Source organism: Schistocerca nitens, chromosome 2, assembly GCF_023898315.1.
Source record: "Schistocerca nitens isolate TAMUIC-IGC-003100 chromosome 2, iqSchNite1.1, whole genome shotgun sequence".
Taxonomy (NCBI): domain Eukaryota; kingdom Metazoa; phylum Arthropoda; class Insecta; order Orthoptera; family Acrididae; genus Schistocerca; species Schistocerca nitens.
In genome coordinates, this window is record NC_064615.1 from 524,944,782 (window position 1) to 524,962,323 (window position 17,542).

General features: G+C 42.2%; 1 protein-coding gene across 1 annotated transcript in view; it reads left to right on the top strand.

Annotated features, from left to right (window-relative positions):
- Positions 1–17,542, top strand: part of LOC126236511 (esterase E4-like) — a 99,727-nt gene that overhangs the window by 25,715 nt on the left and 56,470 nt on the right. The window contains exon 4 of the mRNA XM_049945876.1: positions 5,426–5,611. Within this exon, the coding sequence (XP_049801833.1) occupies positions 5,426–5,611 (186 nt within the window). The remainder of the gene's footprint in view (positions 1–5,425; positions 5,612–17,542) is intronic.

Here is a 17,542-nt window from a genome sequence, read left to right on the forward strand (position 1 = left end):
TGTAATATAAAAATGTAGTCTTACCAGCACTATAATTAACCAAAATTTGAGAAAAAGTTATAGGCTCTCAAAGCACTTGAAGATACGCATATACCAATGCATCCTGCACTGAAATAAAATTACGACTGTGATTAAGGATGATTGTTCTTTATTTTATTAAAAATAGTAGTCACTATCAGCGAAGTTAATTGACACACCACTGAAAGAACAACGCTAGTGTTGCAGCACCTCAGAAACAGCAAAACGAGTATGTGTGTACAATCTTTGTTCTATGTGTCGTTCAATACGTGTTTCTTACAGTTAGATTTCAGATTGTATATGTGTCACTCCTGTTGTCCTTTTATTGCAACGCCCTTGTAACTTAGGTTCACATGCAATCATCCTAGTCAGAAAATTCATGTTCTACGTTGTTTCTGTTATTTGGAAATGGCTACAAGCTCTCAATTATGTATCAGCTCCAACTGCCTACCTGAACTCTGATAGGCGTCGCTGGTCACTGTTATAGAATAATTGATTCTGTTTTCAATCGGATCTATCGTATGTTGGGGATAATATTCGTTTCTACTGCTGAAATATACTGCGTATGTCCAAAGAGGAGTGAGGTCGCACATTACTTCATCCCAGGAACATCTCATGATATAACGAAAGGAAAATCACAGGAATAGTAGCTCTTATAGAGACCCGTGGTCTAGGGTCTCCCTCGAGTGAAAATTTCGCCGGCACGGTAGCTCAGCGTGTTCGGTCAGAGGGTTAGCAGCCCTCTGTAATAAAAAAAACTGAGTTAATCGATCAACAACGAACCTAAACGGCTGTCTTACGACGTCCGCGCAGATGCAACGAACAAAATCGATCAAAACGAGATTTAAAAAAAAAAAAAAAAAAAAAAAAGGGGGGTAGCGTATTTCACTCATAATCAAAATGTCTTAGGTCCCGGGTTCGATCCCCGCCACTGCCTAAATTTTGATAAATAATCAGCATTGGCGGCCGAAGACTTCCGGCATAAGAAGTCAGCCTCATTCTGCCAACGGCCTTGTCAAAGAGAGCGGAGGAGCGGATAGAGGTTCAGGGCACTCTCTTGCCCTAGTGGTGGGAAATTGCCCCTAAAGGCGGAAGAATCAGCAATGATCAACGACGTGAGGATGCAGAAGGCAATGGAAACCACTGCATTAAAGACACGTAACGTGTATCCACAGGACATATGGCCTGTAATTGAACAAGTGTAATGATGATCTCTCCATTGGCAAAAGATTCCGGAATAGTCCCCCATTCGGATCTCCGGGAGGGGACTGCCAAGGGGGAGGTTACCATGAGAAAAAGATTGAATAATCAACGAAAGGATAACGTTCTACGAGTCGGGGCGTGGAATGTCAGGAACTTGAACGTGGTAGGGAAACTAGAAAATCTGAAAAGGGAAATGCAAAGGCTCAATCTAGATATAGTAGGGGTCAGTGAAGTGAAGTGGAAGGAAGAAAAGGATTTCTGGTCAGATGAGTATCGGGTAATATCAACAGCAGCAGAAAATGGTATAACAGGTGTAGGATTCGTTATGAATAGGAAGGTAGGGCAGAGGGTGTGTTACTGTGAACAGTTCAGTGACCGGGTTGTTCTAATCAGAATCGACAGCGGACCAACACCGACAACGATAGTTCAAGTATACATTCCGACGTCGCAAGCTGAAGATGAACAGATAGAGAAAGTGTATGAGGATATTGAAAGGGTAATGCAGTATGTAAAGGGGTACGAAAATATAATAGTCATGGGCGACTGGAATGCAGTTGTAGGGAAAGGAGTAGAAGAAAGGGTTACAGGAGAATATGGGCTTGGGACAAGGAATGAAAGAGGAGAAAGACTAATTCAGTTCTGTAACAAGTTTCAGCCAGTAATAGCCAATATGCTGTTCAAGAATCACAAGAGGAGGAGGTATACTTGGAAAAGGCCGGGAGATACGGGAAGATTTCAATTAGATTACATCATGGTCAGACAGAGATTCCGAAATCAGATACTGGACTGTAAGGCGTACCAAGGAGCAGATATAGACTCAGATCACAATATAGTAGTGATGAAGAGTAGGCTGAAGTTCAAGACACTAGTCAGGAAGAATCAATACGCAAAGAAGTGGGATACGGAAGTACTAAGGAATGACGAGATAGTTTGAAGTTCTCTAACGCTATAGATACAGCAATAAGGAATAGCGCAGTGGGCAGTACAGTTGAAGAGGAATGGACATCTCTAAAAAGGGCCATCACAGAAGTTGGGGAGGAAAACATAGGTACAAAGAAGGTAGCTGTGAAGAAACCATGGGTAACAGAAGAAATACTTCAGTTGATTGATGAAAGGAGGAAGTACAAATATGTTCCGGGAAAATCAGGAATACAGAAATATAAGTCGCTGAGGAATGAAATAAATAGGAAGTGCAGGGAAGCTAAGACGAAATGGCTGCAGGAAAAATGCGAAGACATCGAAAAAGATATGATTGTCGGAAGGACAGACTCAGCATACAGGAAAGTCAAAACAACCTTTTGGTGACATTAAAAGCAACGGTGGTAACATTAAGAGTGCAACGGGAATCCCACTGTTAAATGCAGAGGAGAGAGCAGATAGGTGGAAAAATACATTGAAAGCCTCTATGAGGGTGAAGATTTGTCTGATGTGATAGAAGAGGAAACAGGAGTCGATTTAGAAGAGATAGGGGATCCAGTATTAGAATCGGAATTTAAAAGAGCTTTGGAGGACTTACGGTCAAATAAGGCAGAAGGGATAGATAACATTCCATCAGAATTTCTAAAATCATTGGGGGAAGTGGCAACAAAACGACTATTCACGTTGTTGTGTAGAATATATGAGTCTGGCGACTTACCATCTGACTTTCGGAAAAGCTTCATCCACACAATTCCGAAGACGGCAAGAGCTGACAAGTGCGAGAATTATCGCACAATCAGCTTAACAGCTCATGCATCGAAGCTGCTTACAAGAATAATATACAGAAGAATGGAAAAGAAAATTGAGAATGCGCTAGGTGACGATCAGTTTGGCTTTAGGAAAAGTAAAGGGACGAGAGAGGCAATTCTGACGTTACGGCTAATAATGGAAGCAAGGCTAAAGAAAAATCAAGACACTTTCATAGGATTTGTCGACCTGGAAAAAGCGTTTGACAATATAAAATGGTGCAAGCTGTTCGAGATTCTGAAAAAAGCAGGAGTAAGCAATAGGGAGAGACGGGTCATACACAATATGTACAACAACCAAGAGGGAATAATAAGAGTGGACGATCAAGAACGAAGTGCTTGTATTAAGAAGGGTGTAAGACAAGGCTGTAGCCTTTCGCCCCTACTCTTCACTCTGTACATCGAGGAAGCAATGATGGAAATAAAAGAAAGGTTCAGGAGTGGAATTAAAATACAAGGTGAAAGGATATCAATGATACGATTCGCTGATGACATTGCTATCCTGAGTGAAAGTGAAGAAGAATTAAATGATCTGCTGAACGGAATGAACAGTCTAATGAGTACACAGTATGGTTTGAGAGTAAATCGGAGAAAGACGAAGGTAATGAGAAGTAGTAGAACTGAGAACAGCGAGAAATTTATCAGGATTGATGGTCACGAAGTCAATGAAGTTAAGGAATTCTGCTACCTAGGCAGTAAAATAACCAGTGACGGTCGGAGCAAGGAGGACATCAAAAGCAGACTCGCTATGGCAAAAAAGGCATTTGTGGCCAAGAGAAGTCTACTAATATCAAATACCGGCCTTAATTTGAGGAAGAAATTTCTGAGGATGTACGTCTGGAGTACAGCATTGTATGGTAGTGAAACATGGACTGATAGACGAATGTTGAAAATTAGGTGGACTGATAAGGTAAGGAATGAGGAGGTTCTATGCAGAATCGGAGAGGAAAGGAATATGTGGAAAACACTGATAAGGAGAAGGGACAGGATGATAGGACATCTGCTAAGATGACTTCCATGGTACTAGAGGGAGCTGTAGAGGGCAAAAACTGTAGAGGAAGACAGATTGGACTACGTCAAGCAAATAATTGAGGACGTAGGTTGCAAGTGCTACTCTGAGATGAAGAGGTTAGCACAGGAAAGGAATTCGTGGCGGGCCGCATCAAACCAGTCAGTAGACTGATGGCAAAAAAAAAAAAAAGAAAAAAAAATAGAGGGTCAGCGACTGTCGTTCTTGTGTGTGTGTGTGTGTGTGGAGCGAGGGGGGGGGGGCTACTGTGTTGTCACTCCAGAAGCAGTAACAGTACAGTGGGTTGGGCAGGATTTGGAACTGAGTAACGAATCCAACAGGAATACTTCAAACCTTGTAAAGCTGGAGACTAAACCCTGTGGCAAACCAATAGAAGGGTTTAGGCCTGGTGAATGCTTGAGTAACACTACTTGCCGTCATGAATAGTGGCAACCGTGAAGTGCCGAGGAAGTTGCGTCAACGGTAGATTTTGTGGTTAGGGAGGGTCCTCTTACTGCACTTGAGAAAGCGCTAAACGCGGAATGATATGTACACATGTTACAACATTGTGTACTTTGTAGAGCAGTGAAACAATCCTGAGACGATAACTGTATCAGCATGACAACGCCCTCTGTCATAAATCAGCATCTGTGAGGCAGTGGTTCGTGGCAGTAAAATTCCTGAAATGGACGGACCTGCCCAGAGTCTCAACCTGTACCCAAAGGAATACCTTCGACGTAAGTTACAAGTGTTCAACATCACTACCATGCATGTTATCAACTTTTGAGGTACACTGAGCTGCCATTCCTCAGCAGACATTCAGACAATTAATTGAAAGTGCCGCCGCCTAAATTTAAACCGCCATAAAGGCGAATGGCGGACATACTCCGTATTAATGTCGAGGCACTTTTATCAGCTGGTGTATTTGAATAACACGAGTAGATACATTGTATACACCGACATAGGATGTCCATTTAAAATTATGTTATGAGGAAGCACTTGAAAATAGCATGTCGGCGAGTACAGTTGATCTTGTGAAATAAATGTGACTGTAATAGGTGGAAAAAGAAATTGTCTTTGAATGAATATCTAGCTGTGGCGCCCGACATACAAGAACTTACTGTCGAAATTTATTAAAAACGCGAAACTATTTTGTTTGCCGAGATATCGTCGTAACAAATATGGGTTTTCAAACAAAACTTTCAATATACTGCAGAAACGGTCGACCGATGTACTGACTGTGAAACTTCTCTGCAATGGTGCCCCCTGTGCTATGTGTGACACTAGTTGAAAGGGACCACTATATTTCGTTTTTGTTTATTTAACTGAAAAAAGTGGAGATCATCTTCCGGTGCATTGAAGGTGCTTGAGATGAATATTGGGACTCAATTCCGTTAGTCTTGCACAACCTTATGTTCAGACTCGTTTTACATTGAGTGTTTCTCCGCGTAACGCTTTGGTTGTTATGCAGGTTTCATGAGCACCGGTGACTCGGTTGTGACCGGCAACATGGGATTCAAAGATCACGTTATGGCACTCCGCTGGGTCAAGGACAATATTTCTGCCTTCGGTGGAGACACCGACAACATCACGATATTCGGTGAGAGCGCTGGTAGCAGGGCCTGTCATCTGCTCGTCCTGTCGCCACTGGCCAAAGGTAAGAAACAGATCTAGCTCGCTGCTTCGCCAATACACTGTAAAATTTAGTGCCATTACGGATCTAGAACGCATTTGCAGTTGTGGACTTGCTTTACGTCCTAGGTGTTTCAAAGAACATAAACGCAACAGTATATATTATAATATTTCCAATGAATAAGTACATATCAAGGTCAATCACTATGAAGTGTGTCCCGAATTTTTGGTTGTCGCAATGATTGTATGCGACACCGGCACGCAACCGATTTGCAAGCTTTACGTAAGTATTTCAATGGTTCAGATTCGTAGCGCCTAGAACCGCTCGGCCACCCCGGCCGGCACGTAAGTACTGCATATATCTGGTCGTTACATAATGTACTCCAGAAAGATGTCTACAGCTAAAGCATCACTAGTGCGAGAAATCTTCGTGCTGTCTCCTTCTGTGTCCTCTCCTCCATCACTTTAATCATAAATTTTCTGCACATTTTCCATTGTTTCTTCATCAGTTAAAATTTAGTCTGTTTTACAGTTTTCCTCACTCAGCCACTTACCAACCATTCCTTAACGCTTTTCGTATTGCGTTTGTCCTTTGGTAACTTTTTTATAGCTACGGTACTGCGATGTATATTCATCCACACACATGCGCTCTTGTCAACTTAAGTGCATGTGAACAATAGCCGGAACCAGAGGTCACACGTGGGACGACTGACGTTAAATATTCATGTCTTTTGTCATGTAACTAAGTCAGAATTAAAGTTCCTGTCTTATGACTATGGCAACATCCTCGCTTCACTCGTAACTCGAGGACGCGAGTAGATAAAAATGCAAGTAAGTAATGTGAGGAAGGTTACATTACTAGCAAGCTACAAAATCATATCCGTGTGCAAATATTGTTACATGAGATTGTATTTCAGTCACTTATTTCATAGTGAGTGATCCTGCTGTATATGTACACATTCAGGAACTAAGTTTTCTATGAGAACTAATATATCTTTGGATTTAAGAAAGTAAAGTGTATCCGTTTACACTTAATTTCAGACACATTCAGTGATTCGACACCCATACGTTCAACAAATGGGCGGATTAGCGTGGGTCTAGCGTATTTCAGTAGGCTGATTCGAGACAAGGCACTGATAGTCTTCTGTATGTTAAACTATACAACCACGAATAGTACAGTGAAACTAGATATTGTCGTCTTGAACAGCACTACACTATATCTTATAGAAAGTTAACCAAGGATGGATGTTATTACGCATCACCTGGTTATTGTCCGTGGTTAGCCGAATAACATAAGCAATGGAACGCTGTAAAACCGTTTTCAATCTCATTCCAGAATCACAGTGATATTTTGCTGTAGGAACACAGCTCTGGTGTCCTTATTCTCCAGAGTATGCAGGACAAGCAGCATCGAAATCGTCCATATCGGGTGATGTACATTACTGACAGTACATCCTTATTAGAATTTAGAAAGGCCAACGTACGGCCGCTTTAAATCAGAGACATTATGAGCCGACCAGCGTCGACACTTCCGTATTTCGACATCACACTGTCACAGTATCCGTCTTCTTAATTTACTGTCAACCATAGTTGTCCTTTATTCAAGATTTAAAAATGCTGCGGTGTTTCTGTTGGAGACCGCGTTATTTAACTGACATTACTGTCTTAATTTAATTTGTTTTTCTCGACAAAGATTATGTTGCCTTTTACAAAAACTGGGGATAATATTGTTGCAGGTTTGTGTTTGCCTTTGTTTCACACGGTTACAAGAAATGCTATCGTGAGACAATATATTTCTGAACGCCGTTACAAGAAATGATATTCTGATGCAATATGTTTCTGTACGCCCATATTAAGTGAGATCTGCTTTCGCAGGACAGAACGGATCAGATTGTGGAAAGGGGCCAAGATCAGTTACTGTTAGTTACACAAGAATACACAACTTTAAAAAAAATGGTTCAAATGGCTCTGAGCACTATGGGACTCAACATCTTAGGTCATAAGTCCCCTAGAACTTAGAACTACTTAAACCTAACTAACCTAAGGACATCACACACACCCATGCCCGAGGCAGGATTCGAACCTGCGACCGTAGCAGTCCCGCGGGTCCGGACTGCAGCGCCAGAACCGCTAGACCACCGCGGCCGGCACACAACTTTATTCCTCGGAAACCAATGCACAGTTTTCTCTTTAAAACAACAAGAATCAATTCACGGCTGAGTGCCTAAGTAACTTCTCAATAATAAGGTTTAAATAATTCCTTTTAAAATACAAGGATTTAGAGAAACGGCTGAAGACTTTACTTAAATAAAATTAAAATATCTTCTTGGCTAAAGGCCCAAATAATATTTCAATCCAGCAAAGGAAATTCTTAAAAGGCAAGCGTTTACCAATTTCAGCTAAAAGCCATATTAAGGGAAATTCAAATTAATTCTTCAGCTGGAAGCCCAATAATATTTCAGCATAATAAAACGAACCTTTAAAGACAATGTTTTACACAGTACAACGGGAAACAATCTTAAGAAAACTTGAAATATCTTGCAGACTGACGCCCTAACAATTATTCAAAATAATTAAAGACAAACCTTAAGATAAGCATTTACAAAGGACAGCTGAAGGCCATTTTAAGAATTCGGGATAATTAAACAGAAATTCTACAAACAAGAAATTTACACATTATGGCTGAATGCCACAGATTATAAAACAAACGCGGATGAAGGCCTAAATACAGAGCAAACACGAATTTTTAATAAAACACGGCTGAAGGCCTAATCTTAAAATATTTCTCATAAGGTTCGGCTGAAGGCCATAAACTGAACACTAAAACAAACTAAATTAATACATGGCTGAAGGCCTAGCACAGTACTTGAGACTAAAGAAAATCACAATCCCAAACAACTGAGCAATGGTACTCAGGAGTCTTCCAAAGGTCGGCCTGGGGACTATGCTCTAACAACAGTTTAGACTAGACAGGCAGCCAAGCTAAACACTAAGTAATAGCGTGGCAGCACGACCTAGGGACAGCTGACGAACCAACCAACAAGCTAATCAATTCCCTTCCACACAACCAACAGTACGACAACCGAAAATATCAGCGATGACGAAGATCCTAGCAGCACTACATCTTGGATTCCAGCACACCATACATTCCAGAATGAGATTTTCACTCTGCAGCGGAGTGTGCGCTGATATGAAACTTCCTGGCAGATTAAAACTGTGTGCCCGACCGAGACTCGAACTCGGGACCGGGCGTGAGTCGTGCTTCGGTAGCTCAGATGGTAGAGCACTTGCCCGCGAAAGGCAAAGGTCCCGAGTTCGAGTCTCGGTCGGGCACACAGTTTTAATCTGCCAGGAAGTTTCATATCAGCGCACACTCCGCTGCAGAGTGAAAATCTCATTCTGGAAACATCCCCCAGGCTGTGGCTAAGCCTCCGCAACATCCTTTCTTTCAGGAGTGTTAGTTCTGCAAGGTTCGCAGGAGAGCTTCTGTAAAGTTTGGAAGGTAGGAGACTAGGTACTGGCAGAAGTAAAGCTATGAGTACCGGGCGTGAGTCGTGCTTCGGTAGCTCAGATGGTAGAGCACTTGCCCGCGAAAGGCAAAGGTCCCGAGTTCGAGTCTCGGTCGGGCACACAGTTTTAATCTGCCAGGAAGTTTCACACCATACATTGCTGCTTATAGGAACGGCCCGGAAGCAACAACCAGCAATGAACGAAGAGATGTCACGGCAGTTGAGGTTTCATAACAGGGTAACTGATTACTCAACTGCAGTATCCAGGTTTGGTGGGCGACGAATTATGCAGCTCTCGCAGTTAGTGCCTCACAACTCCGACCGCATGTGCAAGCTGCCAGCGGCCCCAGCCTGACCTCATGCCGTGGAGGCTTCGTCACTGCTCTGTCGTAACTGACCGACTGGCTACTCTTGTACGCAGAGCGCATTCATCTGCTCAGCGGCAATCACATAAGCTGCCCACAGTTCCACGTAAACACTTGCACCAAGAACTCTGACAATCCTAAAACCAATCACTGTGGAACAACAAGGAGAAATCACAAGTTGACACACAGAGTTTCCATAAGCGGTCGGCGACTAAATACAAGTCGTCCAATGAGATGACAGACTGAACGACCAACAAAGGTCTTCCCCACTCAAGTTGAGTGTCGGCAATGGTCGACCTCTTCTACACTACTGGCCATTAAAATTGCTACACCAAGAAGAAATGCAGATGATAAACGGGTATTCATTGGACAAATATATTATACTGGAACTGACATTTGATTACATTTTCACGCAATTTGTGTGCATAGATCCTGAGAAATCAGTACCCAGAACAACCACCTCTGGCCGTAATAACGGCCTTGATACGCCTGGGCATTGAGTCAAACAGAGCTTGGATGGCGTGTACAGGTACAGCTGCCCATGCAGCTTCTACACGATACCACAGTTCGTCAAGAGTAGTGACTAGCGTATTGTGACGAGCCAGTTGCTCGGTCACCATTCACCAGACGTTTTCAATTGGTGAGAGATCTAGAGAATGTGCTGGCCAGGGCAGCAGTCGAACATTTTCTGTATCCAGAAAGGCCCGTAGAGGACCTGCAACATGCGGTCATGCAATATCCTGCTGAAATGTAGGGTTTCGCTGGGATCGAATGAAGGGTAGAGCCACGAGTCGTTGCACATCTGAAATGTAACTCCCACTGTTCAAAGTGCCGTCAATGCGAATAAGAGGTGACCGAAACGTGAAACCGATGGCACCCCATACCATCACGCCGGGTAATACGCCAGTACGGTGATGACGAATACCCGCTTCTAATGTGCGTTCACCGCAATGTCTCCAGACACGGGTGCGGCCATCATGATGCTGTAAACAGAACCTGGATTCATTCGACAAAATGACGTTTTGCCTTTCGTGCACCCAGGTTCGTCGCTGAGTACACCATCCGCAGGCGCTCCTGTTTGTGATGCAGCGTCAAGGGTAACTGCAGCCATGGTCTCCGAACTGATACTCCATGCTGCTGCAAACGTCGTCGAACTGTTCGTGCAGATGGTTGTTGTCTTGCAAGCGTCACTATCTGTTGACTCAGGGATCGAGAGGTGGCTGCACGTTCCGTTACAGCCATGCGGATAAGATGCCTGTCATCTCGACTGCTAGTGATACGAGGCCGTTGGGATCCAGCACGCCGTTCCGTATTACTCTCTTGAACCCACCGATTCCATATTCTGTCATTGGATCTCGACCAACGCGAGCAGAAATGTCGCGATACGATAAACTGCAATCGCGATAGGTTACAATCCGACCTTTATCAAAGTCGGAAACGTGATGGTACGCATTTCTCCTCCTTGCACGAAGCATCACAACAACGTTTCATCAGGCAACGCCAGTCAACTGCTGTTTGTGTATGAAAAATCGGTTGGAAACTTTCATCATGTCAGCACGTTGTAGGTGTCGCCACCGGCGCCAACCTTGTGTGAATGCTCTGAAAAGCTCATCATTTGCATATCACAGCATCTTCTTCCCGTCGGTTAAATTTCGCTTCTGTAGCACTTCATCTTCGTGGTGTAGCAGTTTTAATGGCCATTAGTGTAGCTTTTGTGTGGTAAAAAGTTTCTTCTGTTTACATTTAGTGAAACTGTCAATTTAAGTCTTTACAAGGTATTGATAAGTTCAGATATCAAAACTTCTGTACTCTCTTGTATCTTCTACTTAATCTTGTATTCGTCTATTCGTCTAATCACTATATTACAATCTATAACTGATCTGTATCATCTACGAGAACCGAGTATATTTATGAATATCGTCTTTCTACAAAATGTGTTAGTTATTGTAAATCAATGAAAGTGGAAAAATCGTTAAGTAATTGCGCATGCTACTGACAAGTTGTGTCTCCATGCATTCTAACATCATTAGGTATTGAATTGTTTCCTACCCTTCCATTTAGGTGACCAAACAACGTAATAGACATAAACATTAAATGAATACGAACTAATAATACTAACAACTGCATACACTGAAGCAATGTGTGAGCATATCATGATAGCATAAAACGTTCTAGTTATATTAATCTGTCAACATTTAGATGAAAACAACAATTATGAGGGAATAAGCAATGGAAATGTCTAAAACGCATTAGGATTCTGCTAGTAATGCCCAGTAGTCTGTTCATTTGCTAATGTTACTAATGTTACTACGGCGCTAGCGAGTCAGCATGGAAATTGTATATGATTAGCGTAGCCTCTGTGATCAGATAAATTTATACGCGTCTGAGGAACAGCCTCGAGTATATAGATAAAACACTCGTTTCCATGAATACCAAATGTAACAATTTATTTTCCACTAACTCTTCAATGAATGATCATCTTTTGTTAAAAACATCACCAGAATTGGCACTATGGTCGAAACACCACGGCACTGAACCTTCATTCCGAAAATGATTCTTACTAGATACATTTCAGACTGTAGGCACTGAGCACTTAGGTCGCAAGCCTCACGTATGCAGAGGGAGGGGGGGGGGACATTGCTGTACAACATCGCTACTGCACAAACCACGCAATCAATCAATCAAGCTTTATCTTCTGTGAGGTATCTCAGGTGCTGTATCGCCTAATTATTTCTATGATGGTGTCATTGTCAAACAGCCACGTGGCTTGTTTAACCCCTGTTTCGACGGCAACTTTAGAAACAACTAGACTATCACATTTAAATATTACTAATTGGAGCACACTTTAACCAGTTATACGTTTACCTGAAGCCTTCTCTCAAATCTCTCTGTCCAAAGTTCAACGGAATTGACTGCTATTGTTCAATAGTCGTAACATTAATTTCTCCTTCCAGTAATTTAAAAATCTAACTCTTTTAGCACTTTATTTCTCATACAATGTATATGGAACAATTTTTTTTAAAATGGTGAATTTATTACAAGTGGTCCTTATTTAATTAGTTCTGTGCTACTTCTGTTTTTCCCTAGAGTTTCGTGTTCTTAAGTACTTTCTCTAGTTCTTTAACCTTTGTTAAATATAAAGACATTTCTTATAGTTACTCTCAACTCTTTCCCCATGTCCCATTCATGTCGTTACTTCTATCCTTCACTTACAATTTTCAGTGACATGGTTTGTAGAATTGTCTTATTCCTTTTTTTTATAGAAGTCTTAAATACACACTTATACAACACTTGTGTTCCCTTCACGTCAGCTAACTTTCTAGCTACAAAGCTATTCACTCTTTCTCGATTACCTGGTACAATTGAGATTTAGTTTTCCTGAATAGAACCTTCCCCAGTTTTATATGCTGTACGTTGAATTCCGTTGCGAGTTTAATCCTGGTTGTCAGATTTGCTATTTCTTTATGTAGAATGTAAGCTTCTTGGTTTTTCCTTGGCCCAGAACGTATGCTTCATAGCTTCTCCGTGTGATCCCAAGACGAAAAGAGAATACAAGTCTTTGAAATGTGGTGCTACAGACGAATGCTGATAATTAGATGGGTGGTTGGCGTAACTAATGAGGAAGTACCGTACAAAATTTTAGAGGAAACCAATTAATGGCTCTATTCGACTAAAAGAAGAGGTCTTTTTATAAGACTCACTCTGACGCATCGTAAGATACTGGAGTGAGGTATCGGGAGTAAATACTGCAGAGAGAGAGAGAGAGAGAGAGAGAGAGAGAGAGAGAGAGAGAGACCAAGGCATCAATACAGAAAACAGGCTCAAGTGGACACAGGTTGCAGTGGTTAGTCATAGATGAAGAGGTTTGCATAGGATAGGCTAGTGTCGAGAGGTGCATCAAACCAGTTCTCTTACTGAAGATGACTACAACAACAATGACAACACCAAGAACATCCGAGGGAATAGTGCGATTTATTTTGTTGCTAATTGCAGTAATGTGAAGAGACTTATTGTGGTATGTGTTTCTCCCTACTGAGAAATTTAATTTAGTTGCGCAACTAGTGTTGAAGATCCGATATTTCCGAAGTCTTAGCAGCCACGAATGGCGCACTGCTATAGCTGAAGTTTTATATCTACAACACAAAACAATCAGACTACAGGTATTGTGACATGAAAGCATGCAATTTTCGTCACATCAGCCTGTACTTATTTGAAAATAACAACGCATGTCATACAACAATTTCATGGTCCTGTTGACATTTAATCCTTGTTGCGAAATTTGACTCGACCACATCCTTACTTTTCGCATATACTACACTTATCGACTGAGCTTTCCAGGACAACGAAAGGCAAACCACCAGATTTCTGTGGCCTATTCTCAAAAGCACCTTAACGACAATTTCGAGTAGAAGTGAGTGAGAGGGCTTGAGCCTCAGCCCGAAATGTAACATTAATTTGTCAGGAAATGATATTGCTGTTCTGTGTATACAGGGTGTTTCAAAAATGACCGGTATATTTGAAACGGCAATAAAAACTAAACGAGCAGCGATAGAAATACACCGTTTGTTGCAATATGCTTGGGACAACAGTACATTTTCAGGCGGACAAACTTTCGAAATTACAGTAGTTACAATTTTCAACAACAGATGGCGCTGCAAGTGATGTGAAAGATACAGAAGACAACGCAGTCTGTGGGTGCGCCATTCTGTACGTCGTCTTTCTGCTGTAAGCGTGTGCTGTTCACAACGTGCAAGTGTGCTGTAGACAACATAGTTTATTCCTTAGAACAGAGGATTTTTCTGGTGTTGGAATTCCACCGCCTAGAACACAGTGTTGTTGCAACAAGACGAAGTTTTCAACGGAGGTTTAATGTAACCAAAGGACCGAAAAGCGATACAATAAAGGATCTGTTTGAAAAATTTCAACGGACTGGGAACGTGACGGATGAACGTGCTGGAAAGGTAGGGCGACCGCGTACGGCAACCACAGAGGGCAACGCGCAGCTAGTGCAGCAGGTGATCCAACAGCGGCCTCGGGTTTCCGTTCGCCGTGTTGCAGCTGCGGTCAAAATGACGCCAACGTCCACGTATCGTCTCATGCGCCAGAGTTTACACCTCTATCCATACAAAATTCAAACGCGGCAACCCCTCAGCGCCGCTACCATTGCTGCACGAGAGACATTCGCTAACGATATAGTGCACAGGATTGATGACGGGGATATGCATGTGGGCAGCATTTGGTTTACTGACGAAGCTTATTTTTACCTGGACGGCTTCGTCAATAAACAGAACTGGCGCATATGGGGAACTGAAAAGCCCCATGTTGCAGTCCCATCGTCCCTGCATCCTCAAAAAGTACTGGTCTGGGCCGCCGCCATTTCTTCCAAAGGAATCATTGGCCCATTTTTCAGATCCGAAACGAATACTGCATCACGCTATCTGGACATTCTTCGTGAATTTGTGGTGGTACAAACTGCCTTAGACGACACTGCGAACACCTCGTGGTTTATGCAAGATGGTGCCCGGCCACATAGCACGGCCGACGTCTTTAATTTCCTGAATGAATATTTCGATGATCGTGTGATTGCTTTGGGCTATCCGAAACATACAGGAGGCGGCGTGGATTGGCCTCCCTATTCGCCAGACATGAACCTCTGTGACTTCTTTCTGTGGGGACACTTGAGAGACCAGGTGTACCGCCAGAATCCAGAAACAATTGAACAGCTGAAGCAGTACATCTCATCTGCATGTGAAGCCATTCCGCCAGACACGTTGTCAAAGGTTTCGGGTAATTACATTCAGAGACTACGCCATATTATTGCTACGCATGGTGGATATGTGGAAAATATCGTACTATAGAGTTTCAGACCGCAGCGCCATCTGTTGTTGAGAATTGTAACTACTGTAATTTCGAAAGTTTGTCTGCCTGAAAATGTACTGTTGTCCCAAGCATATTGCAACAAACGGTGTATTTCTATCGCTGCTCGTTTAGTTTTTATTACCATTTCAAATATACCGGTCATTTTTGAAACACCCTGTATCTGTCAAGTAGTACCTAAAACAGCCACTGACAAATTTCTACGTCTTAAACCATTTGTTCTTATGTGTGTTTCTTTATCTCACATCTATGTCCTTCATAAATGATCAGTCCGCCTGACAGCTTGGCATGGGGTACTACTTCTACGAGTTTCTGCCCCTACTTCTTATCTAATCCTTTGCCCCATCACCAATTTAAATTAGCTGTACAAGAACTTCGACTGATGAAATTGTGTTACACAGCACTTCAGCTACTGTTATTTGGAGAGTTCGGAATAGAACGGTAAATTCCTTGATCCAGGACATACTCCTGTCAGATGCAGCCCATCTGTGGGGGCCCCAGGTTGCCGGCGCCATTCGTGTCATCAGTGCCACGTAGCTAGTTTCTGCTGTACGCTCAGTGGATGACATGTAGCCATCGTAACACCTCCTGCAGATGTCACTCGTTTCGCTCAGTTTTACAGACCGGTGAAGTTGTCTTTGAACATGTTTTCCTCTAATTCTTTCTGCTGGTTGGTTCCCATTTAGAGTGCTCGAGGGGAACAAAGACTGGTTTCCTTTCCCATCTTTCCCCCACCCGAGCTTGTGATAGGTCTCTAATGACATCGTCTGTGACGGGTCGTTAGCCTAATCTTCCTTGCCTTTGACGAGGAGCGATGGCCAGCAAAAAGTGCTCGATTTCGTATATTAGTTGAAAATATAATTTCAGGCACTGTTCACACAATAGGGAAGATTTCACATTTGGGACCTCCGGGAGAATTTTTCGTTAGTGCCGCCATGTGTCTAATGTGATACTGTAATTAGCTCGGCCATTACGTATGTGTCTAATTCTGACGAATTCGTCTTTCCTTAAGTGATCATATGCAGCTTGCGATGCACATCTAGTACTTCCTATGATGCCTCAGTTGGAGTGATCGGAAATTTACAACTACAGCAACACGATTACTCGGCAGCTCACACACATGCGTTTGTGTTTATAGCACCACTTTCAATTTCTCTACTGTTTCATTCTTCAGTAGCACATCGGAAAAAGAAATACCGGCAGCATTCCGTGCGTCCGTGCACAGATTTTTCTTATTTTAATCACGATGGTCATCCCCCATCTATGGGCAGATTAAAAAAATGTTTCGGCAATCGGAAGGGGGAAGTTGGACACAAATTTATTATGATGACTACCGCCTCAACCCGCAAACAGTCTGCCCTTCTCTGTCGAAGTCCTCTATCAGTCTCATGTGCTAAGGATCCCATACTGCGTTGGAATGCTTTAGGAGAGGACTGACGAGCGTAGTGTAGATAGTGTATTCCGTTGATTTGTTGTATATTCTAAGTGTTCCAGTTTGATTAGATTATATTATATTAGTACTTGTTCCATAGATCATGAATACGACACTTCATAATGATGTCAAACGTGTCAGAGTAATAAAAGGTGTCTATACAAGATATTTATTACATGACACTTAATTTTTTTGTTGGGGGGGGGGGGGGGAATTACCCACTTACTATATCCAAAAATTCATCTAATGAGTAGAAGGAGTTGCCATTTAGAAATTCTTTTAATTTTCTTTTAAATGCTATATGGCTATCTGTAAGCCTTTTTATGCTATTAGGTAAGTGACCAAAGACTTTTGTGGCAGTTTAATTTGCCCCCTTCTGAGCCAAAGTTAGATTTAACTTTGAGTAGTGAAGATCAACTTTTCTCCTAGTGTTGTACCCATGTACACTGCTATTACTTTTGAATTGGTTTGGATTTTTAATAACAAATTTTTTACCCCAGAATATGTTGCAATACGAAAGCAGAGAATGAAAATAGGCGGGGTAAGCTAATTTACTGAGATGTATATCGCCAAAATTTACAATGACCCTAATAGCATAAGCAGCTGAAGTCAAACAGTTTAGCAGATCTTCATTGTGTTTCTTCCAGTCCAACCCCTCATCAGTACATACACCAAGAAATTTTGCATATCTTCCCTAGCTACCGATTTCTGATCGAAGTCTATATTTATTAATGGTGTCGTTCCATTTACTGTGTGGAACTGTATATACTGTG